Source organism: Megalobrama amblycephala, linkage group LG9 (genome assembly GCF_018812025.1).
Source record: "Megalobrama amblycephala isolate DHTTF-2021 linkage group LG9, ASM1881202v1, whole genome shotgun sequence".
Lineage (NCBI taxonomy): Eukaryota > Metazoa > Chordata > Actinopteri > Cypriniformes > Xenocyprididae > Megalobrama > Megalobrama amblycephala.
The window spans coordinates 40802096-40829908 of record NC_063052.1 but is presented as its reverse complement, the minus strand read 5'-3'; the positions used below and the strand labels follow the sequence as shown (position 1 = coordinate 40829908).

The window sequence follows — 27813 nt, the reverse complement described above, 5'->3', positions numbered from 1 at the left end:
AACAGTTCATGTGACTACAGTGGTTTAACATTAATATTATAAAGAGGCATTAATACTTTTTGTGAAAAAAAAAAAAAAAATTCTACAGAGTACTTAAAGTACTCTACTTTCGCACACTAATTTTGTACTTAATATACTAAAAATTCTTCTTTAGTACTTCTTAAGATCATCTAAGTGTACTCAACTGTGCTATTTTGAGACAGTATGAAATATGAACTAAACAGTGGTTTTAATATACTATCTCTGTATTTAAAAAATGTATTTAGTTACCACTTGTAGTACACTATGGGTTCAAATGTACTATAAGTAGCTCATATTTCATACTGTCTCAAAATAGAACAGTTGAGTACACTTAGATGTTCTTAAGATTATCTTAATATATTAAAAATTCTTCTTTAGTGCTTCTTAAGTACAAAATTAGTGCATGAAAATAGAGCACTTTAAGTACATTATAGAAGTTGTGCTTGTTTTTCACCTGGGCACTTATGTTGGGCCAAAATGGGTGTCTCCTGGGCTTTCTAATTGGGGTCCAGCCTGAGCATTATTGAAGACAGCTGATGATAAAAAGCAGAATCACTGAAGGAAAGAGGAACAACAAGAACAGAAACTGCAGCTTCCAGCCACAGCCTTAGAACAGGGGTGTCCAACCCTGGTCCTGGAGGGCTAGCGCCCTGCAGATTTGAGCTCCAACCCGAATTAAACGCATCTGAACCATCTAATCATGGTGTTCAGGGCTGCTTGATAATTACAGACAGGTGTGTTTGAGCAGGGATGGAACTGAAATCTGCAAGATGGTAGCCCTCCAGGAACAGGGTTGGACACCCCTGCCTTGGGTGATGAGACAGTTACCCATAATCCACTGTAAATTTTTTGCTGCGTTCACCACCAATCACACTATTGATTTCCTCCACAGAAAACAGAACGTGAAGACAATTTAGAAACTTTTTTTTTTTTTAATTTTAATTTTTAAATTAAAACATATTATTGTGGATGTGGCATTAGATTAACATAATGCACAGAAATTATTAGACACAGTCACACATGTATGTAGGCTAATTTGACAAAAGATTTGAAAAGTTGATAAATCATGAAAATATATATTTTTTTACAGCGCAGTGGCAGACAGCACTCAGTCTGTGCACTGATTTAAACTGCTGATCAGAATGAATGACAGAGACGGAGAAACATCATGTAGTTATTTTGTTCTACTAAATAATGAGCCAGCAGCTGATTGTGACATTTATAGCCTTTTAGAGTAAAGGGATTTGGGGATTTGATGTCACTTAGTTTGAATTATAGAAGTGGCAAATTGATAGATTCATGTTCTGTTTTTTTTTTTGTTTTGTTTTTTTTTTTACACAAAAAAGTAACGGTTTAGTAGGATAGATCATATTTCCAATTCCAATTTAAGACAATTACATTATATTCTAAATGAATATTAATGGATATGAATAAATATATATTTTTTTTAATCATAATCTCTCCTCTCGGGTGAATTCTAGGCGAGGTGAATCTCAAAAGAGTGGTTAGTTAGTTGCTGTTTTAGCAACTAACTTGGTAAAGTGAAGTGAAAGTGAAAGAAAATTACCTTAACATTTAGTTTGCCCAAGCACACAACCTCCCGCGTCTACAAACGGCAATATGTTTCACACAATCTTGATTAAAAACATTTTCTTTATAGAGAAAGTAATATTTTGGCTTATTTTCTACTGTTGTCTAAGCGATGCACATCAAGGTAAGTACAGAGTTCATTTGTTTAGCCTACTGCTGATCTGCATAAATCTTTTTAGTTTGCTTCCTGGTTATATTAGCAACGTTTATGTTATATAAACAACCTAAGGTAGATAGGCAGATAATTAAGTTAAGGCATGTACACTTTACTGTGAAAAGTACCAAAGCAAATAAAAAAAACTGTAACCCGTAGAGTTTACAGTTTTTTTTTTTGTTTTTTTTTATTTGCTTTGTTATTTTCACAAGTAAGGTGTATATTTTCAAAACTCTTAGTACAAAACTCCAAACTGATCACTCTTGTAACAAAACTAATCATTCTTTCAAAACCTGATCTCATGCTTTCGTTCTAGCTGTACATATTTTCATTCCACATAATCAGTGTTTCAGAACACAAGATCAATTTGATGTGTAATGAGAACATTTGGATTAATCACTGAAACACAACAGTTTGTTCTTCTTTCAGTTTAGTACTTTTAACAATCAGTTCATTCAATGCAAACAAGATACAAATCACCCTTTGCTGAAATATTTACAGTTACGCAGGATACAGATGCCACATTAGAAAACTTACATTACCTAAATTACATAATTGGCATAAAATCTATAATGTTTTTAATATCTATTCAGTGTGTTATCAAAAGGTGTGATGAAGTTATGAAATGGAAATGATTTTTTGTCCAATTAGAGACTTATACAGTAAATGTTCTTGCTGTACAATACGACTGAATCTATACTGTAGTTAACCTTTAAGATGTTGTTACAGTAATCTATTTACAGTATCACAGCATACATACTGTAATGTAAAATGCTGCATTTGATGCTGTCTCTCTCCTTCTGATGTATATCTGATCAATCTGATGTTATAAACAGGGGTGCACATAACTTTTTCTGTCAGTTACTCAAGTGAGGACCAGGAGATGGTGTTTGGTACTCACCCCATATGTAGTGTGGTCTTAAGTGCAGTCTTCCTCACTGCCCTCCTCAGTGTCACCCCCACTGTCCTCTTTTCAGCTTCCTGCATGGTAGATGATGAAGATGCTGCAGATGCACTTCCCTGTCCTTGGTTTAACCTACGATTAGCTGTCTCCATCCACAGGTCAACAGCTTGCTTTTGGTCAAATGTCTCTGTGGTCTGCTTCGACAGGTGAATCTGCATCAGGGCTGAGAGACGAGCATATGACAGACGGGATCTGTACTTGGTTTTTATTATGTTGAGATGTGAGAATCCTCTCTCACAAGCTGCACTGCTTAAAGGCAGTGTAAGGGACAGCTTAACCACCTTGTTGATGTAGGAGTAAGCAACTGGGTTACTTGTATTTACTATTTGGACCAAGTCATACACAGAAGAGGCTCCCAGGCGTTTTCCTGCCTGCTTTAAGCGCATCCATTCTGTCACAGTGGTGTCTTTGTCAAGTTGCAATGTGGCCTCATATTTCTTGAGAATGCTGAAAACTGTTGTGTTTCCAAAACTGTGGAGGTCTTGCATTTCCTGAGGCCATGTTGAAGGATCAAATACTAAGAATTGATCACATGACTTGAGGGAGTAATATCTGATTTCAAACTCTTCAATTAATCCTCTCAGTAAGTTTGTCTTGTCTCTGTCAGCATCAGCATTAGAAACAGTGTGTGCCCTGTGGCCTTCACCATCAAGCAGAAGTGTGAACTGTCCAATGGCAACCATAAGTTCATCCTTACATTCTCCAATGGTCAGCTTTTCCTTCTGAAACTTAATGGATGTGGTCTTCAAAATGTTACCAATGTCAAGCATGTTTGACAGAAAGCACTGAAAATGCTCAGTGCAGATATGCTGCAAGTCACTGTTATCACTTGTAGCCAGTTGCATTTTAATGGCTGGCAATAGTCTTGATATTTTTAACAGTGTTTCATGCCTCAATGCCGGCCAATCTGATATTATGAAACTTACCCAGTTTCACAAAGGAGATCCCATTTTCTTCACACATCTTCTTCAGTTCAGCAGTTTTTTTTGCTCCACCATTTTGTCAATAAAACTGCAGCAGCTTGACCACAGAGCGATTAAATGTCTCACAGTAAGGAACGTTGCGATCAGCTGATTTTGCGCAATTCTCCAGTGTGTGTGCGGTGCCCAAAATGTGCACAAGTGAGTCTCCAACCGCAGCAAGTCGCCGGAGTTTTGGCACAACGCCGTTGTACATACCGACGTTGACAGCAGCCCCGTCTGTGCACACAGCGACCAACTTTGTTGTCAGTCATCCAAGCCTGTGTCCTGGAAAAGTCTCACAAGTCTGTCTGTTATGGCCTGCGCAGTTCGGTCAGCACCCAATTCAATCAGTCCAATAAAGTCTGAGGTAAACTCTCCGTTGCTGGACACAGACACAATGTAAGCGATTTCCTGCTCAATTTTTGTGATGTCCTCAGATCCATCAAAAAGCAGCCCCCAAAATTCAGCAGACTGCAACTTGGCTCGTAAATCCCCGCTGATGGCGTGGGCGATGCTTTGCATGATCCGTGTGCCCCCTTCACGTGAATGATAAGCACCTCCGACATTTACTCCTAGCCGCTTCAGTAACTGAATATCCTCAGAATAAGAAGACATGGGACGTGCGTGTTTAGCTTTATGGAAGGCGAGGAGAAAAATGTTAAACAGAGCTTGCCGCTGTTCTTCATTCAGCTTGTCTCGCCATCTGGCAAGCGGGCGACTGGACATTTCTTCTTGGCTAGCATGTTTATTAGCAATGGCTTGCACCACATTCGTGTGCTCCTTGCTCTTTTCATGTTTGTCAAATAAAGGATGGTTGAAATTCTTTGAGCCTTTATAAAACGCACCTGTTTTGTCTGCTAGATGTGGATTTGATCGGCAAATCTTGCACCACATTTCAGTGTGCTCGTCGTTAGCTTCAAGCCACGGCACATCTTTGAGCCACTTTTCCGAAAAAAATCTTTTTTTTCGACTCTGGCTCCAGTTGCCGTTTCTTTGTAGGTGGCGAAAGAATTAAGAAGCTGCTTAATGTCTGTTGCTTTTTGGACATCGCGGACAGTAGTTGACAAGTAATATGTAAGTTGTAAGTCTAGATGAAAAAATCGGTCAGTACGCAAAGGCGCGGAGTAACACAGGTGGCATTACGCATTTCTGATTTTTGTCGCGCATGCGTACCTGCGTACCAGTTATGTGCACCCCTGGTTATAAAGTCATTGACTGTTTCCATATTTTATGGCGACATTCTATAGACCTAATGTTTTTTGTTTTGTTTTTGTTTTTACTGTACAAACTGTATCCCCTACCCCTAACCTACCCATCACAGAAAACTTTCTGATATTTTAGATTTTAAAAAAACATTATTCTGTATGATTCAGAATTTAATGGTTCTTGTGCAGGCATTTGGTCCCCATAACGTAGAGAATACCATGATCACACACACAAACACACAAACACTTTGAACATAGTGGTTAGAATCTAAGAGAAATCACTTATAATGTAAAATAAAGTACTTATGATTATCTGTATCGGAAATTGCAAACAAAGTAGAAACTATATCTGTATCTATAGAAATCACCAAATGATCCATTGATTAACCATTAAGATCATTTGGATTAAATAACAGACAAATGTATTAAAACGAACGAAAAGTGATGCAAATCAAAAGTTTGATAGTAATAGCATTATGAAAGGCAGTTACTGTGAATGAAACATTTACAAAGGTGAAACACTTATTTTGTGTTGTGAAAAGGATACTTTGTAATTTTGTGTATTGTACTAACACAATGTTTGAAAAAAGTGCACTTTTGATGATCTGTTGTGATATTAGTATTATGAGTTTTGAAAATGTACCAATTGCTTGTGAAAATTGCACCAAAGCAATTAAAACAAACTGTAATATGGAGTTGGCCCACCCTTTGCAGCTATAACAGCTTCAACTCTTCTGGGAAGGCTTTCCACAAGGTTTAGGAGTGTGTTTATGGGAATTTCAGACCATTCTTCTAGAAGCGCAGCATTTGTGAGGCCAGGCAGTGATGTTAGTGAGAAGGCTTGGCTCACAGTCTCCACTCTAATTCATCCCAATCGGGTTGAGGTCAGGACTCTGTGCAGGCCAGTCAAGTTCCTCCACACCAAACTCACTCATCCATGTCTTTATGGACCTTGCTTTGTGCACTGGTGTGCAGTCATGTTGGAGCAGGAAGGGTCATCCCCAAACTGTTCCCACAAAGTTGGGAGCATGAAATTGTCCAAAATGGATTGGTATGCTGAAGCATTAAGAGTTCCTTTCACTGGAACTAAGGGTTCAAGCCCAACCCCTGAAAAACAACCCCACACCATAATCTCCCTCCACCAAACAAGCTCATGTTTTATACACCTGTGTCCATGGAAGTGAATGGAACACCTGAATTCAATGATTTGGAGGGGTGTCCCAATACTTTTGGCAATATTAGGTGGCAATATTATATATTAGGTGTGGCAAAATGGCTCGATAGTGCCATCTACAAAATTTCAATTTAATGAGTTTGTTTGCCCATATAATCTTTAGGGTATTAGGTTAGCTAATTTGGCTTGCTGTACACTCGGAGGGGCTCAATGAAGCATCTTCAACTCGAGCTCTGATATACCCCCCACTAAATATAGGATATGATTACATAGGGCAAGGTACCTGAGATGAAGGTGGAGTTTGGGGAGGTGGAGGGATGCTGGAACAGCTGAGCATGATGAGAGGTAAGAAGCTGCTTATATACTCTGGATTGGAAGATTAGATGGGCTCGCTCACATTTAGGAACTTCACTAAGCGCCCATCACGCTATGTTTCACGTAAAAGTATGAAATTAAGTACACACATGTAACAGTCCAATACCTACAAAAAGTCCCTGGGAGCAAAATCTGAAAACCAACAGGAAGTGAGATATTTTGAATTTTATTTATAAAATGTTTGCAGGTTTTGCCATTTCCAGTCATTGTACTTTAACAAACTCCTCCTACAGCTTTAATCAGGTCAACATCATATTTGGTCAGTCTTAAGGCCTTAGCAATGTTAAATTGTGAAGATCTTGAGTTTTTTTGTTGAGTTTTTTCAGGCTTTACACTCCCACAAACACATTTCAATATGCCATGAAACACGTTAAATCATGCAACACTTGGCAAAAGTGCTAATATGTGCGATTAACACCCCGAAACAGGATTTTTTGTAATTCATGCATACAATGTCCAATCTGCCCCAAACTTCACATGTTTGAGAGGAGTCCTGACCTAAACACATCTACATGACAAAGTTTAGTTATAGTAATAGCGCCACCCACCGGCAACAGAAAGTGACGTGTTTAACACTGTGATTGGTGATGCACTAGAAGCAACATACTATAATATGCAATTGAGTGCTAAACATGCTAGAAACCTTCTAAATCATGCAAACTCAAGCATACAATGTCCGATCCTCAAGCTTCTGTTTTATAAGTGCCCTGGCCTGAAGACATCTACACACCAAAATTTAGTTATAAGTTACTTTTCCACTGTCAGCTGAAGGGTTCTCATTGCATATCTGTTCCATTCCGTGCCGATCCGGGCCAGTTGGTACGGTTACGGTTACATTTTCCACTGTGGGGCTGATAACAGCCGGTCTTTAGAATGTAGGCCTAATACAAAAGCCTCAGTTGTTGCCTTGGTAACACAATGGTTTACTGATTATATGAGATGTAAATAACAACTGCGTTATGGAGGATGATCTAATATATCTTTTAATTTTATTATTAATTTGAGTTTACGTCACTTCACTTTCACTTTCAAATCTTGAGCGCTTAGCCAGCTACAGAGAAACTGGTAGCCAGGCAACAGACAAGTGACCAATCCTGAGTGGCGATGTCATTTCATGGATTCTAGCCACACGATTCAGCATTGTTAGACAACTGTGCCGAGAATTCCGGGCCGAGAATGATTTGTAACTGTACCAGGCTCCAGTGGAAACACAACTGGAACCGTTCCTTACCATTCTAAGAACCGTTGTGCTAGACATTGGAAAAGTAGATATAGTCAAATCGCCACCAGCTGGTAGCAGGAAGTGTGGCAAATACAAATGTCCTCCTATATTTATACTTAAATGCATATCACCCACCGTGCTCTGTTTTCCTAAAGCCACCGGGTTGCGGTGGCATGGGTGCAAGGGCCCTTTCATCACTGCTTGCAGCTTTAATTGTGTTTATAGTTGCACCTTTGCGAACTATTCTAACTCAAACTTTCAGGAAAAATATTTTCAAATAAACACTGGCAGAGTTGTCAGAAGCTTAATGGTGGTGATGTTGAAGTCATATGACTGTAGTGTTTGTTTATTGCTGGCTGTGTTAAATTGTGAAAATTTTCATGATTAACAAAATGTGTGAGAATTATAAACTCTGTTTTATTTTCTGCAATAATCCAAAAGCCTATGGAAAAATCTTATTGGGTTGTGGTCGAGAAAACAGAATAAAGTTTTGGACTTCTTAGGCAATTAAGAAATTCAAGCCTTGCACATTTTAAGATCCGTATAAGGGAACACGTAAGAGGGTGTACGTGGCATGCTGTTGTGTGTGTGCGTGTTTGTAATCGTTGTTTGCCTTTATGTTCCTCAGAGAAACACTTCCTCCACTACAAGTTTACAGTCCTGACTAAAGCAGACACATTCCCAGAGTTCAGTGCTGAGGTTGTTGCTGATGACAGACAGATCAAACACTTCAGTGATGAAGAAAAAGTCTGGATTCTGACTGAAGATGACTGGACTGAACCTCCAGATCCACCTGATTCTAGAAACTGGTTCCTACATCAGATCAGGACTCTGACAAACTGCACAAACTCACAGTGTTCTGGTGAGATTCATGATTTCTCTTATTAATTATCATGTTATATTACAGTTTTTTTTTAATTCGCTTTGGTACTATTGTAACGATCGGCCCAAACGGTTGAGTTTATGTATTAAAATGGGGGCAGATTATACTGTGCGAGAGGTTTGGAGTGTTTAAAAGATGAGATAACAACAGAAATAAAGTGAATAAACAATACGTAATTACAATATTCACACAGAACTTAAAATAACACAATAAAACTAGAAAAACGTAGGCTGTTAAAAGTGTTGAGTCTGTTTGCACCATACCCTAAAACAGTCCATAAGAATCCTAGCGTGCTGTAAGTCCCAATGTGAAAGTGTCCACCAGGGTATATACAAAGTTCACAGAAGTATTAATCCAATGAAAAGTGATGTGGTTTGCTGGAAAGGTAAGTCCATAAAAAGAAACTTCACAGTCCAACTAGTATAGGTGAACATCAGTTTGTAATGAGAAGTTGATTGTTTGCCATACTGCCTCCTTTATAGAGTGTATGCAGAGACGTCAACTTCCCGCCGGAATGCACTCCCTCAGCTGGACTGAGTGGCAAAAGAACCTGCTGCATGACTGGATTTAATAGGGGAAACTGAGAAAATGCGAGTAAAACAAACAATTACAATAAAGGTTGGGCTCGAAAGTGTTCCTTACAACTTAAAATAACCTAATCCATGGATATTGACATGTAGCCAGGAGTCTTGTTTCCTGACATTTATATGTGCCTGATTTCGATGCCGGGAAAATACATAAAGCAAATCTGCCTGTGAATATTGTATATAACTACTAGGTAGGTATAAGTCAGAGTAATCACTTATATCAATGTTATATATATCATCATATTGTCCAGACCTAAAACTTGTATAGTTTTTGTCAGTGTTTATTTAAAAACACCCAATTATGCAGAATATAAGATGGTAAATATTTAATTGATGAGTTCTCAACACAATATATAACAATATAACTGGTAGAGGACCTGCAGGCATTTTCAACAAATCGTGCCTAGAGTTCGGGCCGGGTGATGACCACGTGGTACTAAGATGTGCCTACCTAGCTATGTGCCCAAGGTCCCTACCACTCCCTTCAGGGACCAGGTAGTGAGCCTGAAAGTGCTGCCTGGCTTTGCTCTGACCAGTCCGTGCTCTGCGGCTGTACATAGACAGAACTCAAAGCTTTGGGACCTCAGACCAGCTCTTTGTCTGTTATGGAGGCCAGCAGAAGGGAAAGGCTGTCTCTAAGCAGAGGATGGCCCACTGTATAGTAGACGCCATCGCCTTGGCTTACCAAGCACAAGGCGTGCCCTGCCCACTCAGGTTGCATGCTCACTCTACAAGAGGTGTTGCATCCTCCTGGGTGTTGGCTCGTGATGCCTCGCTGACAGTTTTTTGTAGAGCTGTGGGCTGGGTGACACCTAACACGTTCGCTAGATTCTATAGCCTTTGTGTTGAGCCGGTTTCCTCCCGTGTTCTCACCTCAACCAGTCAGAGACACAGAGAGACCTCGGCTTAGTGACAGCTTGCTGCGCTACATGCGCTTATTGCTCCAGAGAGTCCCTACAAGGCAGACCCTGTTGAGTCCTCCACCATCCTCGGCAGTAGGACATGGCAGAGTGTCTGGCGCCAGGCCTATACCTATACAAGATTTAGACTGGGTACCATATGTGCGACCCTTCGGGGATCCCATATGTGTTTTCCACTGCTCCTAAACGAAGCCTGTGTCTTTCCCTTTGGGAGAACCCACCTCTTACCAGGTTGGAGTCACCCCAATACTTCCATATGTAGTATGGCCCTACGGGATTAGTCCATGTGTACTTCTCCACATAACTCCTTCGGAATAAAAAAATATGGCTTCCGCAGCGTTCCCTTCCCAGACTGAATGGGAACGTCTCGGTTACAAAGGTAACCCTCATTCCCTGAAGGAGGTAATGGAGACGTACATCCCGTTGCCACAGTCACTGTACTCCGCTGCACTGCCGGCTCACCTGCTCGGCTCCTCAGCGAAAACCTAAAGAATGCACTGCACCTGCTGCTCATGAAAGGATTAGTCCACTTTCAAATAAACTTTTCCTGATAATTTACTCACCCCCTTTTCATCCCAGATGTTCATGTCTTTCTTTCTTCAGTTGAAAAGAAATTAAGGTTTTTGATGAAAACATTCCAGGATTATTCTCCTTATAGTGGACTTCAATGGACTCCAAACGGTTGAAGGTCAAAATTACAGTTTCAGTGCAGCTTCAAAGAGCTTTAAACGATACCAGACGAGGAATAAGAGTCTTATTGTCATGGTTGCAAACACGGAGACCAAGTGCAGGTAAGTTTAATGGGTAATCCAAAATCGTGAGTCCAACAACAAGCAAGGGTCAAAAGCCAGTTAAACAGTCCATCCAAAAACAAGTACAACAACAGGGAACAAGAAACAACACCGACCGGGAAATGTGAACTGAAAACTCCATGACAAGAACAGAAACCAACAGGGTATAAATAGACAGACACTGATAACATAATACATAACAGCTGGTAGTAATGAAGTGATAATGAGATCATGAGTCCGGCAGTGCGTTATGGGTAATGAAGTCCAAGGGGTGAAAACAAGAGTCCAGGATGGAGTGCCCTCTAGTGGCTGATAGGGCACTCACACTAGTGATCATGACACTTATCTAGAGAAACGATTGGTCATTTTTGGAAAAAATGTAAATGTATATGCTTTATATAAACAAAAGTTTGCCTTCTAAGTGCTTCCGCCAAAACTGAATTTCCATATATTTCAAAAAGCTCACACTGTATGTCCTATGCCTTCCCTATTCTATTACGGAAAAAATGTAACTGGCGCTGCTCGTTCATTCCATAAGTTCAATAGGGAAGGCGTAGGATATACAGCGTAAACTTTTTGGAGAATACGGAAATGTGGTTTTGGCGGAAGCACTTAGAAGGTGAACATTTGTGTTTATAAAGTGCATACATTTACATTTTTTTTCGAAAATGACTGATCATTTCACTAGATAAGACTCTTATTCCTCGTCTGGTATCGTTTAAAGCCCTTTGAAGCTGCACTGAAACTGTAATTTTGACCATCAACCATTTGGAGGCCATTGAAGTCCACTATAACGAGAATAATCCTGGAATGTTTTCATCAAAAACCTTAATTTCTTTTCGACTGAAGAAAGAAAGACATGAACATCTTGGATGACATGGGGGTGAGTAAATTATCAGGAAAATTTTATTTGAAAGTGAACTAATCCTTTAAGTACCTGCGCTGTGTGGCACAGCAGCTGCTGCAAATGATTGCATGATTGCGTTTTAGTTACACTCGTAGAAGATTGGCCTCTCTGGCGAGATTCCTATACATTGGTCTGTCCGACCTACAGTACATCTTCGTTCCCTACTTCAGGGAATGAGGGTTACCTTTGTAACTGAGATGTTTCTCATAAGTGTTGTTCTGTGATTGTAGAGCTTCATGTTCTTCAGAGAATAATTGGCTGTGAACTGAAGAAACTTCCTGATGGAACCATGATTCTGACTGTCTTTGATGAATATGGATTTGATGGAGAGGATTTTATTTTCTTTAATTCTGACACTATGAAGTGGATTGATAAAAACCCCAAAGCCAAAGAAACTAAAAAGAAATGGGATCATCAAACAGGACGAAACCAGTTCCTCAAGTATTTCCTCAAGAACTGCATGAACTGGGTCTCCATACTTAATAACACAAAACAGAGTAAGTTCTGATCAGATCATTTTAATTATCTCCGGGCTTTCTGTGTGTGTGTGTGTGTGTGTGTGTGAGAGAGAGAGAGAGAGAGAGAGAGAGAGAGAGAGAGAGTAAAAGTTCAGGAGGTTGTTTATAATTCATCATTTAATGAAAAATAAATACTAAGTTGAAAAAATGATTGAGGATACTTTCAGAAATTAGAGAAAAAAAAAAAGAAAAAAAAACTTTCAGAAATTAGAAATGAATCCTCATTTGAGTGTTTTATTTAACTGGGTTTGTATCCCTAAGTGAAACATCAGCAGCCCTTTACATTATATGAAACGCCTTTAGTCTAAATTATGAAAATATAGGAACATTTTTCAAGGTTGTAGTTAAAAAAATGCAATAGTTTTTTCTATACTTCTAATTGTAATCATTTACTCACAAAAAGACAGTCTTTTTTAATGAATGTGAAGAATATAATAGTTTTACACACAGAACCAAATTCTTTATAAAATTTTATGTTAATTTTAGTATGCTTCCTTCTTCTCCAGGTAAACCAAACATTCACATCTTTGTGAGGAAAACTCCTGATGATAAATGTATGCTGGTTCTGACGTGTCTGGCCACTGGTTTCTACCCCAGAGATGTTCAGATGAACATTAGAAGGTGCAGAACTGAACTTGAGGATCAAACATCTTCTGGAATCAGACCAAATGATGATGAAACCTTTCAGATGAGAATCAGTGTGAAGATTGACAGAAACCTCAAAGGATCTTATGATTGTCTGCTCATTCACAGCAGTCTGACTGAACCAGTTTCAGTAAAATGGGGTAAATATCATAAATTCAGTCACACACATGATAATGCTGGAATGGATTAATGTTTCTTGCCACAAATAAATACATTTAAAGTGCTCAACTCATTTTAACAGTTCATAATGTTGATTAAAAAACATTTATAATGATTTTGTTTTATTTTTTTCATTCTGCAGATGGAAAATGTTCTGACTGTGAAATGGATTTTACACTTTTTGTTATACCAGGAGTAGTAGAAGCTGCAGTTCTAGCTGTGATTGTGATTATGTTTGTAATTGTGACTGGTAAATGCAGGTTGAAATGGTGAGTTATAAATATGCAACATTGTTGCAAATGTCCTTGTTTTATTTTTTTTTTTAATGTATGAACAAGGAATGGACAGTTTTGACCCTATATATACCTTGTGACAGTCAAAATGTGTGAACGTTTTGATAAGATTTGTATTTTTTATACTCTGCATCTAAACAAAAAAAATATGAAATTTAATATATTAACTTGTAATGTAACGACGCTGGACTCAGGCAGGGATCCATATGCAAAGCTTTATTAAAGTGAGCGTGGTCGTACAGGCAGGGTCAGACAGGAGCAAACAGGAACAGCAAGGGACAGGCAGAATAGTAGTAACAATACAGGCAATGGTCAGGCTAGGCAGATATCACTCACAGATCAGTATACAAAGCACAGGTCAGGGGTAGGCAGCAGAGGATCGTAGGCGGTAGACAACAGGTTCAGTAAACAGGCAGGCTGACAGGATAATAATATGGAAGCCCGTTTCCGCCACAAAAAAAAACTCCACTAAAAAAAAAAAAAAAAAAGCCACTAAAAAAAAAAAAGATGAATTGCGACTTTTTATCTCAGAATTCTGACTTTTTAACTCGCAATTGCGAGTTTATATCTCGCAATTGCGTGATAAAAAGTCAGAATTCTGAGATATAAAGTCGCAATTGCGTGATAAAAGGTCAGAATTCTCAGATAAAAAGTCGCAATTGCATGATAAAAAGTCAGAATTCTGAGATATACAGTCGCAATTGCATGATATAAAGTCAGAATTCTGAGATATAAAGTCGCAATTGCGTGATAAAAAGTCAGAATTCTGAGATAAAAAGTCGCAATTGCGTGATATAAAGTCAGAATTCTGAGATATAAAGTTGCAATTGCTAGTTATAAAGTCAGAATTCTGAGATATAAAGTCGCAATTGTGTGATAAAAAGTCAGAATTCTGAGATATAAAGTCGCAATTGCGTGATAAAAAGTCAGAATTCTGAGATATAAAGTCGCAATTGCGTGATAAAAAGTCACAATTCTGAGATATAAAGTCGCAATTGCGTGATAAAAAGTCAGAATTCTGAGAAATAAAGTTGCAATTGCTAGTTATAAAGTCAGAATTCTGAGATAAAAAGTCGCAATTGCGTGATATAAAGTCAGAATTCTGAGATATAAAGTCGCAATTGCGTGATAAAAAGTCAGAATTCTGAGATATAAAGTCGCAATTGCGTGATAAAAAGTCAGAATTCTGAGATAAAAAGTCGCAATTGCGTGATATAAAGTCAGAATTCTGAGATATAAAGTCGCAATTGCATGATATAAAGTCAGAATTCTGAGATATAAAGTCGCAATTGCGTGATAAAAAGTCAGAATTCTGAGATATAAAGTCGCAATTGCGTGATAAAAGTCAGAATTCTGAGATATAAAGTCGCAATTGCGTGATAAAAGTCAGAATTCTGAGATAAAAAGTCGCAATTGCGTGATAAAAGTCAGAATTCTGAGATATAAAGTCGCAATTGCGTGATATAAAGTCAGAATTCTGAGATAAAAAGTCGCAATTGCGTGATAAAAAGTCAGAATTCTGAGATATAAAGTCGCAATTGCGTGATAAAAAGTCACAATTCTGAGATATAAAGTCGCAATTGCGTGATAAAAAGTCAGAATTCTGAGATATAAAGTCGCAATTGCGTGATAAAAAGTCACAATTCTGAGATATAAAGTCGCAATTGCGTGATAAAAAGTCAGAATTCTGAGAAATAAAGTTGCAATTGCTAGTTATAAAGTCAGAATTCTGAGATAAAAAGTCGCAATTGCGTGATATAAAGTCAGAATTCTGAGATATAAAGTCGCAATTGCGTGATATAAAGTCAGAATTCTGAGATATAAAGTCGCAATTGCGTGATATAAAGTCAGAATTCTGAGATAAAAAGTCGCAATTGCGTGATAAAAAGTCAGAATTCTGAGATATAAAGTCGCAATTGCGTGATAAAAAGTCAGAATTCTGACTTTTTTTCTCGCAATTAACTGATGGTCAGCATCTCTGTCTGTAACAGTGCATCCAACGATAGCCGTGTTGCCGTGAAGTCTGAAGCTGTTGGTGTATAAAATGTGCCACTTCAGCTTTGTCTGATTTATTGCGCCTCCGCCATAGCTGATTCTTCTTCTTCTTATGATTATTATTATTATATTGTTATTATTGTGTAAAATTCATTAGTGTATCCATTCTGTTAAAAACAACTTTTATTGCCCAAATACCTCGACTGTAATTTGCAGAATTGCATGATTCTACCCTTGAGTTGCAAAGTTAATGAAACAAGATAGGTATTGGTTGTTTTAGTATTAAGCCCACTAGAAGGCAGTAAAAGCTGTTTTTTCTCCTTGAAACGCTGTGTACAAGGTTACCGTGGAAACATTCTATATGCATATTCCTGCATAATACATATGTCCGGAGACTAATCTTTATGTGTCTCCTCCAGTAAAATCAATATTTCTTTATTGGTAAATCGGCGCTAAAAATAATCCTTTATGATGTCCTCTATTTTATGTATAATAATAACAAAGCAGCAATCGTGATGGTCTCTTTAATGTATAATAATAACAAAGCAGTAATCCTGATGGTCAGTTGCAATGAAAGGAAACGCAAGCAAAGTAAGAACTGTGAGAAATAACGTTTCACAGTAGTGATAAAAAGGTCAGAATTCTGAGAAATAAAGTCGCAATTGCGAGAAATAAAGAATTCTGACTTTTTATCACGCAATTGCGACTTTATATCTCAGAATTCTGACTTTATAACTCGCAATTGCGACTTTATATCTCAGAATTCTGACTTTTTATCACGCAATTGCGAGATATAAACTCGCAATTGCGAGTTAAAAAGTCAGAATTCTGAGATAAAGTTGCAATTCATCTTTTTTTTTTTTTTTTTTTTTTTTTTTTTAAGTGGAGTTTTTTTTTTTTTAGTGGCGGAAACGGGCTTCCATATAATAATGCTCAGAAATGTATCACAAGGAAAACAACACTTCACAATCAGGTGGTGTGTGTGTGAGTCATTTATAGTCCAGGTAGTGTGCTAAGCTGTATGTGGCAACAGGTGATTGGTGTGGAGTGAACATGTGACTGGCAGGGAGGATTGTGGGAAATTTAGTCCAGGAACTGACAGGAACAGACAGTGATCATGACTTGTAATTCTATATTTACAAAAGCAGGATTTTTGTATATACTGAGGCTCAAGTTTTTATATAATCTATTTTATCTTCTCTAGCTCAGAAAGCAGGATAATATGATGACAGAAACTTATAATCATCTTCTCCTCACACAGGTATCTACATCACTTTTATTGTCTTTGTGCAGAAAACGTCTCAGGTTACAGATGTAACCCTGGTTCCCTGAGTAGGGAACGAGACTCTGCGTGAAACGCATTGGGAACCTTCTGCGTGATGTCGTCACTGAAGCACTCATGTATCTAACCAATCGCGTAGCGAGACGTCAGAGGCGGGTGACGTCACGGACCAGGAAACTATAAAGCATACCCAGATGCAGAGAACGCTAGCTTCTGGAATAAGTCTGAAGCAAGCACTCGCAAGTATGCAGGGTGTACGGCAGGAGACGCAGCGTCTCGTTCCCTACTCAGGGAACCAGGGTTACATCTGTAACCTGAGACGTTCCCTTTCGTGGGAACTGTCGACGCTGCGTGAAACGCATTGGGAACGCAATCCCAACTGTGCCGTAGCTTCAAATACTTGTCAAAGTTATCTTGACAGGACAGAGGACCCCGGAGTGGAGCCAACATCAAGGTTATAAAACCTGATAAATGTGTGCTGGCATGACCATCCAGCTGCATCACATATATCATTAATAGATACTCCCGATATAAAAGCTTTTGATGCCGCCATACCCCTAGTAGAATGGGCACGAACATTCAGTGGAGAAGGCTGTCCGGCCGCTTCATACGCAAGTGAGATGGCCTCGACCACTCACTTGCTCATCCTCTGCTTAGATGCTGGGCCCCCCTTCTTAGGGGACCCATAACAGACAAATAGCTGATCTGATTTACGCCACAGGGCAGCTCTGTAGACGTAAGCATCCAAAGCCCTTACTGGGCAGAGCAGATTCAATTTTACCTGATCCAACGTCTCAAAGGGAGAAGGATAGAAGGCCTGGAGCACAATGGGACCTGGAACATTGGTGGGGATCTTTGGTACATAACCCGGTCTAGGATACAGGAATGCCTTCACCATTCCTGGAGCAAATTCAAGATATGAGGGAGCAACAGAAAGAGCTTGTAAATCTCCTATTCTCTTCAAAGTTATAGCTAGTAATAAGAGTGAGGAACCTCTCAGGAACCTCCTCTAGTGGTTCGAAGGGAGCCTCGGCTAGCCCTAGGCCTCAACCTCAGTGTGCCACGGAGGAAGCGTGTAACAAGGGGGTCTCGACCTACCGAGGAATCCCCCTCAAGAGGAGCATGATAGGCTGAGATAGCCGCAACATAAACCTTCAAGGTTGAAGGAGATAAACCCTCTGAGAACTTTTCCTGGAGGAATCTTAGCACGGAGCTAATGGAAGAATGGACGGTCTGTATTATTTTGTCTACACCAAGTAGCAAATAAATTCCATTTATAGGAATACAGCTTCCTCGTGGCGGGAGCTCTGGAGTTAAGAATGGTCTCCACAACCTCAGTTGGGAGACCAGCATCTATGAACTTGGCCCCCTCAGAGGCCAGGCCCATAGCTTCCACAATTCTGGGCGGGGATGTATTATCGTGCCGCCCGCTTGCGACAGGAGGTCCTGTCTGAGGGGGAGCTCCATCGGGTAGCTGTCTAATAGGGACACTAAGTCCAAGAACCATATCCTGGTTGGCCAGAATGGGGCTACCAGTATTAGTTTGGCCCCCTCCTGGCGTACTTTCTCCAGAACTCCCGGGAGCAGAGCGATCGGGGGAAATCCAGAGGTGCTGGATGTGTTAGGGAGTACCAGAGTGGACACTGGGTTGACTCCCGAAGCTAATAGGTCGACTTCCGCTCGACCAAAATTTTTCCATAGGAGATCCACCACCTCTGGGTGGAGTCTCCACTCCCCGGGCCTCGGCCCCTGCCTCGACAGGGCGTCTGCTCCCACATTTTGATACCCCGGGATGTAAGCTGCCCTCAGAGAAAGCAGCTTCCCTTGGGACCATAGGAGGATCCGACGGGCCAAGTAGTAAAGTTAGCGGGACCGCAGACCCCCCTGATGGTTTATATATGAGACCACCGACATGTTGTCCGTGCGGACCAACACATGGTGGCCTCTCAGGTCTGGGAGGAAGTGTTTTAATGCTAGAAACACCGCCATCATCTCCAGCCGATTTATGTGCCAGGAGAGCTGATGGTCCTCCCATAGACCCTGAGCTGAGCAACCACTCATGATCGCCCCCCAGCCCGTGAGGGAAGCATCTGTCGTAAGCATTACACAACGACCAGAAGTCCCCAACACGGGTCCCTGGGACAGGAACCAGGGATTTTTCCACATGGCCAGAGCACAAAGGCATCGCCGCGTGACTTTGATCATGCGAAAAGGATTTCCCCTCGGAGAAAACCCCCTGGTCCTGAGCCACCACTGTAAGGGTCTCATGTGCAGAAGGCCAAAAGGTATGACGTTGGACGCAGCTGCCATCAGACCCAGCAATTTCTGGAACTGCTTTACAGTGAGTGACTGGCCTAACTTCACTCCTTTCACGGCTGCGAGTATGGAACTCACACGAGCAGAAGACAGATGTGCCTGCATCGTGGTGGAGTCCTTTTGTGGAGGCCACGCTCACTTTCTGCTGCCATCTGTCGTGCGCCGAGGAGCTCATAGACGGCCGAGGCTGATTGCGCTCAGCAACCTCGGGGGGGATTTTAGATCGGCGGGGGAGGAACCTCTGGAAAGCCGCAGATTGTTTTTTAGCCTCCTGGAACCTCTCGACGACTGATGTAACAGCGTCGCCGAAGAGGCCCGCAGGAGACAGTGGCGCGTCCATAAGGGCAGCTTTATCACGCTCCCTTGTGTCTGAGAGGTTCAGCTACAAGTGCCTCTCCGTGGCCACCAAGGCTGCCATAGACCGGCCTATTTCTTTGGCCGTCTCTTTGGTGGCACGGAGAGCCAGGTCAGTTGCCATCCTGATTTCCTGGATGCACTCAAAAGTGGCCTCCCCGCTTTCATCGATCTCCCCCAGCAGGTCAGCTTGGTATGCTTGAAGCAGCGACATGGTGTGTAAGCACGCCGCCGCCTGACCTGCTGCCGCATAAGCTTTGCCCACCAAGCTAGATGTGGTTTTTAGGGGCTTGGTGGGCAACGTCGGGGTTTTAAGGGACGATGCCGACTCGGGTGAGAGATAGCCCGCAATCGTCTCTTCTACCCGGGGCATCGCCGCATAACCGTGCTGTTTCAGCCCCACGATGTTACTGTAGACCGAAGTCTGGGGGCTGAACACTTGATATTGCACTGGCCTTTTCCACAATCTCAACACCTCGGTGTGGAGATCGGGGAAGAAAGGCAAACCCCGACGCTGGGGTAGTGACCGAGCGGGGAGAAAGCACTCATCTAGTTTGCTTTTCGGTCTTGTCTCCGCCTGCTCTGCTGGCCAGTCTATTTTTAACTTGGCCACAGCCCTGGTCACTACCTCCAGGAGCTCCTCGCATGCTGGGGAAGAGGATGGCGGGTCCTCCTCCCCAGTCTCGACGCTCACCACATCAACCTCCTCGGAGGAAGAGAGGTGAAGCGCCGGTGCCTCTCTCTGAGGGGAAGAAACCGCTACGCGTGCTTCCACCACCTGAGAAGAGACACTGGGGCTGGCAGGTGAAGGGCGAGATAAGGCTGGGCCTGTCTCAACCCCCTCTGCCAGCTCCATTTGCGAACCCCACAAATGAAGCCGCCGCTGTGCCTCAGCAACAGCGGGACCCGATCCGCGGGGAACGCCAACCCGGGCACCCTCCTTATTATTAAAGAGTACACGGTGTGATCTTAAAACTCTGAGGGTGAGCCTCTCACAAGTGAACACAGACAGCTCCCTCAAGAGCTGCCTGTGCATGCTCAACCCCCAGGCAAACGACACACATTTCATGTGCATCCCCATCTGGGATATACCTTGTGAAGGGATGAACACATTTATTAAATTGTTTGCCTTCCTCCATTTTCTCGTGTCTTATTCTCATATAAATATATGTGTGGTGCAACTGAAACTCTTGTCCTCAGACGAAGAGATCTTGTCTTTCTAATAAAATAGAACGAGACAAACAACACCAAATAAGACACACAAGATAACATAGAGTGCTTGCTGAAGACACAGAAGCTAGCGTTCTCTGCATCCGGGTATGCTTTATAGTTTCCTGGTCCGTGACGTCACCCGCCTCTGACGTCTCGCTACGCAATTGGTTAGATACATGAGTGCTTCAGTGACGACATCACGCAGAAGGTTCCCAATGCGTTTCATGCAGTGTTGACAGTTCCCACGAAAGGGAATCATAATTCAGTCCAAAGCTTTAAAAAGCAAAGGTGTGATTTATTGACCTGGAAAAGTCATGAAAATTAAAATCTTAATGTCTTGGAAAACTTTTTTTCTATATATAATTAATCCAAAGTTTTCTTATATCAAGGTCTAAAATGTTTTGTAGGGTAATTTGAAAAAATAAATAAATTCTCATAATCACAAATAACTAGAAAAGTTATTGGTAATAAGAAGTGTAAACCTTAATGAACATTCAGTTATTGAATTTAGATTAATTATGGAATGTAATTATTTAAATGATTTCTTTTGATCATTTTAATATTGTCCATTTTTAGTTTAACCCTGAGAGACCTTAAAAACAAAGACCAGTATTTTCAACCAAGTCCAATAATCAGTCCAGTGTGACTGCTGAAGGATGGGACTGAAGATGTGAGCTGATTTTTTAAAAATGTAAGAAAATGGACAGCTGAATGTTGTATAGTTTAAGGATTAAGGGCTTTAGTTGGTAGACCACAGAATAAGTTGCAGTAGTCCAGATGGGAGGGTGTGAAGGCATGGAGAACAGTTTCAGCACCTTTAAGATTGAGCAAAGATCACATACAGACAATATTGTGAAGATGAAAAAAAAAAAACAGGATTGAACAAGCTGACTGATATGCATAATCAAAACATAATTTAGGATCAGATACTCCCAGATTTCACACACTGGATGAAGGTCTAACCAAGACTCCATCAATATGAATGAAGATGTCATGTTGGGACGAGCCAAGGGGTTTAAGGTCTGATTAACATGATTTCAGTTTTACAGCATTCAGTTTTAAGATCTTTAAGGCAAGAAGTGATGGATGGGGGTGGAAAAACAGAATTGGGCAGCAAAATAGATTTGTTTATCGTAAGCATGAATATGAAAATAAGGACTATAAATGCTGAATGAGCATTTCCAAAAACATCATAAGCCTAAGTTGATTAGCTCCATTGGTGGCAATGGTTCTACGATCAACTTAGGCTCACAATGCTTTGGGGAAATGTAGCCCAGGACTAGAGGAATATGGCAGTCCCTGTTTATTATGTTCCTATATGCTCAGTTGAAATATGACCGCTTTAGACATTTGACAGTTTCTTTAAGGGAACGTGTGTGTTGAATGAAGCACATGACAGGAATAGTCCAAGTTAAAGGGGTGGTTCAGTGTTTTTTTTCTAGGCTTGAATGTGTTTTTGGGGCACAGTTTAGCATGTCTTAATGCTTCATTTTTTTTTTAAAAAAAAGGGTATTTTTCATATATTTTACCTTTATTCTACTCTGTTTCTGTTTCCACTGTCATATGAACGGCTCGTTTGACTTCCTGCTTCTATGAACGCAATGTGCTCAGATTGGTTAGCGGGCTTGTGATTCGCTCATGGCTCTGGATTCGCTGAAGCTTCCAGAAACGCCACGCCCCTTACCATTCGTTGCTTCAGTGGAAATGTAAATAATGGCGTCTATATTGCTATATCAAATTGAGCCCGAATCAGTCCCAGATGAAAAGGGTCAGGTAGAACCTCTTGCGGCTTTTAAAGGACGCTTATGAATGGTATTTAATTTAGTATTTGTGTCAAAGTGTTTAGATATTTTGTCACTGCTGTTTGTTAGCTTTCAATATACAGTTTTATCCTGATTAAAGCTTTACTGTAGCCGAATGCATGACTGAGTAGTAGCATTTTTGTAAAGGTAGCATTTAATTTATAGCATGAACAACTGTTTGTCTATGAACATAGAAGTTTGTTGGTGTTTGAAGAATTTAGCTAACTGGCTAGCGAAGCAAAACGTGTTTGTCTTTATGTCCTTGATGCAACCAAAAATAGCAACAGAACTATATGTTTAAAAGACATGTACAAACAAAACGTACTTACAGTTTGAAGCCAATAAACAGCAGCTTCTGCTTTTAAAGTGGGAACTGCTTCATCTTTCAGTAATAGCCTTTGTGCAAATCCAGCATTGAACTCGTGTAGATTGTGAAAGCTGTCTTCAGCGGCGCATCCAGTGTAGAAAATATCACAGATTATAATGGGTTCTATTATCTTTTGACGCGTCGCGCCGCTTGTGTTCGGTGTACACAACTCTTCCGCTTCCATTATGCCGCGCCGCATGGCCTCGCCCACTTTGTTGCGTGTTCTTGGTGGCGTGTTTTGCAGGGTTTATGATGTCACCAACCCGTTGTAGTCCAAACCGGTCATTTTTGTAGGCATTAAACTATAACTTTAAAAGACAATATCTCCGTTTGCATTGAATTTTCAATGCGGTGACTTTGCAGATACTGTTTATGCTCAAGCAGCAACATTACACACTAACTAAAGTTAAAAAAGTGACATCGCAATGAACCACCCCTTTAATAGTATTTAATAAACAAATCCAAACAAGGGAGAACACAACCTCATAAAACATGGACAAGAACAGACAAGAAATTGAAAGACAAGGAGTATATATACTAGAACAAATGAGGGAGCTAAATGAGATAAGTGATAAACAGGGCACAGGTGAATGGAAAATGACTAATCAGACAAACTGGGAAAACAGGTCATAGGGACTGAACCAAAAACACAATGAAAACAGAACCCAGCATATACTTGTTACAGATCTAAACCATTTAATATTTGTGATCTGTGTAACAATATTATTCTCTGTTGTTGTTTCAGGCAGATGCACACGATGAATCAGGAAATTAAACATCAGAGGATTTAAATGCTTCTGGACACACTGACTACTGTGAAATTACACTCTGAAATGGACACGCTTTTACATTTACAGGGATATCATGTGCAAAAAAATCTGTAGTGGTGAATGAGAGACTGCACTTTTGCATGCCTGTTTGATCCACTGGTAAAAATAATAATTCATGTTAGCTTTTCCATGACTTTCTAAATTAGAAAAAAATAATATCTAGAGATTAATTACAGCCATCAGGAGAGAAAGATATCACGTTTACTGTCACTCTCTCAGTCGTTGTGTTAGAAACACTCTCACAGCAGCAGCATTTGCTAGTTTTTGAAATGTAGATAATGTAGATAATGTGACAATGTCAAAGCACAAATATAGTTTCTGTAGCTCCGCCCCTTTTCAGCTCTGCTCTAGTTGTGTTTTGTCTTCCTGTTTGTGTTTCCGCAGCATGAAAGTAAGATCTTATGGATATTCGCTTCAAACATTACAATGCTAATGATAACTTTAGTTAGGTCTACAGTAAGTAAATCTAATTACTCTTTGACAGCGATGTGAAATATACAGAGCTAAAATGGAAGTTCAAACACAAAATTCTAACAAGCGCTCGTTTCTCTGACTCAGAAGGTCTATAGTTTTATAAATGTAGTCTACATTAGACGTTTTAAAATGAAAATACAAAAATCTTTGCTTGATGTTTATAGATATTTAGATGTTTTCAGCATTAATAACTGTGGAAAATTATATCAGTCTGTGATAAAATGCAGAGATGGGCACTCGAGTTAGAGACTCGGACTCGAGTTGCACTCGAGTCGCATTTTAACAGACTTCAGACTCGGACTCGACCTGAAATGACTTCAGACTTGACTCGACTTGGCACAAAATACTCGGAATATTTTAAAAACGACTCAAGTCTTTTACCCTGAACTACTGATATAATAAATAAAGAATTCGTATTGTGTTTAAATGGTTTTATAATATCTGCGTCACATATATTTCCTTACGTGTCGTGGTAGATCGGACTCTTGTCATAGAATTTGATTACGTATGTCTGTGCGCATAAACTCCGAAATGTCATAATAAGAGTCCCATGAAACATGACTAGTCACCGTGCCTTATGTTTTTTCGTTTGGGTTTATTATCACGTCAGATCAGCTAGACGCACAGAATGTGGGAAAACAATTAAAGATACCCGAACAACATCATCAAATTTTATGAGACATCGCATCCACAAAGGTTAGTCACATTAACTCACAAAACTAGCTATTACTCTGTGGTGTAGCTGCATGGCTCTTTTGAATTGCCAGCCTGGTAAAATATGAACAAAAAAATATCTAGGCTTTAAACCTACGTTTTATCAAATCTTCGTATTATTTGCAGCTTTTCTATTTCTTATTGTGTGTCCATAAGAGAGAGAGAGAGATAGAAAGAGATGTTAATCCATTTATTACTTAAAGCTCATATTTTAATGCATTACATTCAGCATGTGTAGAGTTTTCAATTGACATTCTTAAACATTCCGAGGTTTGATATTTTCTGATAATGACTGTCGTCAATAACAACGAAGCTGTATAACAATCTGCTGTATAACAAACCGTGACTCACTGGCGCCATCTTGTGTCCTTTTAGCAACTGTATTAAAAATGACTACTCGTTGCCAGAACAATTGTTTTGTACATTGTAATGGATTATAAAGCAACAAACTGGATGTACATTATCCCTTACATCATAGGACCTTAATTTCAAATAAAACAGATTATAGAAAGATCATAAAATTTTGTCTATATATTACAACTAGGATAAAACATAGGATTTGATTATGATTTTTTTTTTTTTTTTTTGAATGACTCGAGACTCGACTCGGACTCGTGACAAAAGACTCCAGACTTGACTCAGACTCCAGTGATAAAGACTTCAGACTTGACTCGGACTCCAGATAAAAGACTCGTGAACATCTCTGATAAAATGTATTTTGTATTGTTGCTTGTTCTTCAGTGAAGTGTGTGATTTCACCAAACAGGACTGCAGAAGTGTTACAATCTTCAAGCTAACAATGACTTATTGTTGACTTTTTTTTGTTGAATTTTTTTTAATATTTAATGTTTAAATATGAAATGAGCTTTCTAGGTTTTGACATCTACTTGAATGAAACATGTTTCTGATAAACGGTCTTCTCTTCAGGTCTAGTTGAGTTCATAACTTCATACAGTGATGGATCTCATGTGCTATTCTGTTGTAAACTGTATTGTTGCTCTTCTCATGTTTATTGAGATCTTAAGATTAATTGCTTGTCGTATTTCTCATTTTTATCATTTTGTTATTTTGTTATTTTTATTTTTTTAAATAAATGTGTGAAACAAAGGCTGATAAGAGTGATTTGTGATGTTTGTTCTTTGGTTTAGGAGATCGTAAGAGCTGAAGGTCCTGAGAGAATCAGTAAATTAATTCAGATACAATACTGCATAACTATAAACCTGATGAGAAACAGAAAACTAGAACTGTAACAGAATAATGACTTCAGTTCAGTGTTTATGAAGCAGAATAACACAGTAATGATGTCAATATATATATATATGTAAAGCATTAAAGCCTAAATATATTATGCAGCTGTATGGAAATAAGCCTATAATATAAGAAAATGTTTTCTTATAGTAAACAGATTATATGAAGGCTACAGTCCTGTTTGGACCTTGACATGAAATGATTTTTAATGTTCATTATTTATGGTTATGCATACCATTAGTGAGAGTGTGAAAAGTGTGTGTTTTAAAACAGTAAATATATATAGAGTATTTAAATAGACTAAGTTTTTACTACTGACTTTTCACACAACTTAATGTGACCTCAGGAATAAAGACGAAAGTGTAATTTCATAAAGGATCCAGTGAGGGGCAGCAGCTCAATATTTATCATTCAGTGTAACAGATATGTGACAAATGTGAAAACTGGCTAATACGCTGTGGTTTAAAACATTTACCACATATACGTAGGAATAGTGTTTATTTATTATTGTTTTTCCCTTTTCTATGGAAGCTTGTTTACACCACGGAATAAAAAAGTTAATGTTTTTCGTATGTGTGAGTTTTTGAAGAGTCTGTGGTTAGTTGATGATTGGCTGAACACCATTAAAACTATAATTACTTTATGTAATAAATACTGTCTGTGTGCTCTTCAGAACAGTGATAGTCTCTTTGTTAAATACTTTAGTACCTGCAGTGCTATTGTTAACCACCTATATATGAAACATAAAGTAAATAATTATGAAATATCAGAAATATATTACTTTAAATATTTCTATATATATGTGTATATATTGCATGATTAAACATATTTTCAATATATTTGTACACATGCAGCACCATATCTGATCACATATACATCTATATATCATGAAGTGTATTATTGAATATAAAATTACATACATTATGATATACAAGTAAATATATTGTCACATATTTTTCAATATATGAAAGTGGCAATTCCTTGTGTTATTCAGTATTGTAATATATTGACAATCTAATTTAAAAGTCTGTAAACCCTAACACTCAAAATAATGAATTGGTTTGAGTAGGACAAACTTAAATTAAACAAATTAGTTCAGTCAAATGAACTTTTATGAGTATTTAGCAGTTTATTTTTCTTTCAGGTTCACAGAACTGATATATTCTAAGGAATTGTTTCATTGTTTTGAATTTTATGAACTTATTTCTTTCAATTTAGACAAACTTAAGTTTAACTGAAACTGGGCTGGGATTTCAATTTCCCAGCATGCTTTGCACATGACACTTGAAAGGGTCTACAGAAAAACATTTTTATAGTTTTATATGATCAAGGTATCATATCCGTCATATACTGCCCCCTGCTGGAGAGATTCAATATCACAAATACAAATCTTCCTCCTGTAGATCAGTGGTGAAGCACAGCGCAGCACGCAACAACCTCAGGCACAAAGACATGCTCACCTCTGGCCATGAAGCAACAGCGTGTTTTCAGCAAGCCAAAAGCTTGTTCTGTGCTTTGAACACAGGACTGTTGAAATGAGCCTCGGTTCTGTACAGACTCTCATGAGGTGATGAGGCAGATGGGTGCTCTCAGGCAAGGATAGCCTCGATTTCAGTAAATAAAATATTTCTCGAGTTACTGGTGCTTTAACAATGAACAATCATAATGACAAAAAATGTATCACGGGATTGTGTACACAATAACGTGATTATATACACAGAAAGTACAATGATAAGGTTAAATATCTTTGGATAATTCATCATAATGCATCAAAATATATATATATATATTTTCACCCCTGTGTCAGGGTTTCTGGTTGCAGCACAAATGAATAATGATGCAGCAGCTT

The 27813-nt window shown here is 39.4% G+C and overlaps 1 protein-coding gene across 2 annotated transcripts; it reads left to right on the top strand.

Moving 5' to 3' along the window:
* The first annotated feature begins 1311 nt into the window (after window positions 1–1311).
* Window positions 1312–25978, top strand: LOC125275922 (patr class I histocompatibility antigen, B-2 alpha chain-like). Of its 2 annotated transcripts, XM_048203271.1 has the most exons (7): window positions 1312–1735; window positions 8296–8529; window positions 11986–12252; window positions 12780–13058; window positions 13220–13346; window positions 16570–16626; window positions 23444–25978. In XM_048203271.1, exons 1-6 carry the CDS (start codon window positions 1642–1644, stop codon window positions 16589–16591), a joined length of 1023 nt encoding a protein of 340 aa, XP_048059228.1. In that variant the 5' UTR covers window positions 1312–1641; the 3' UTR covers window positions 16592–16626; window positions 23444–25978. The 2 variants fall into 2 exon arrangements, with proteins under 2 accessions (XP_048059228.1, XP_048059227.1); XM_048203270.1 differs by lacking the exon at window positions 16570–16626.
* Window positions 25979–27813: the final 1835 nt, after the last annotated feature.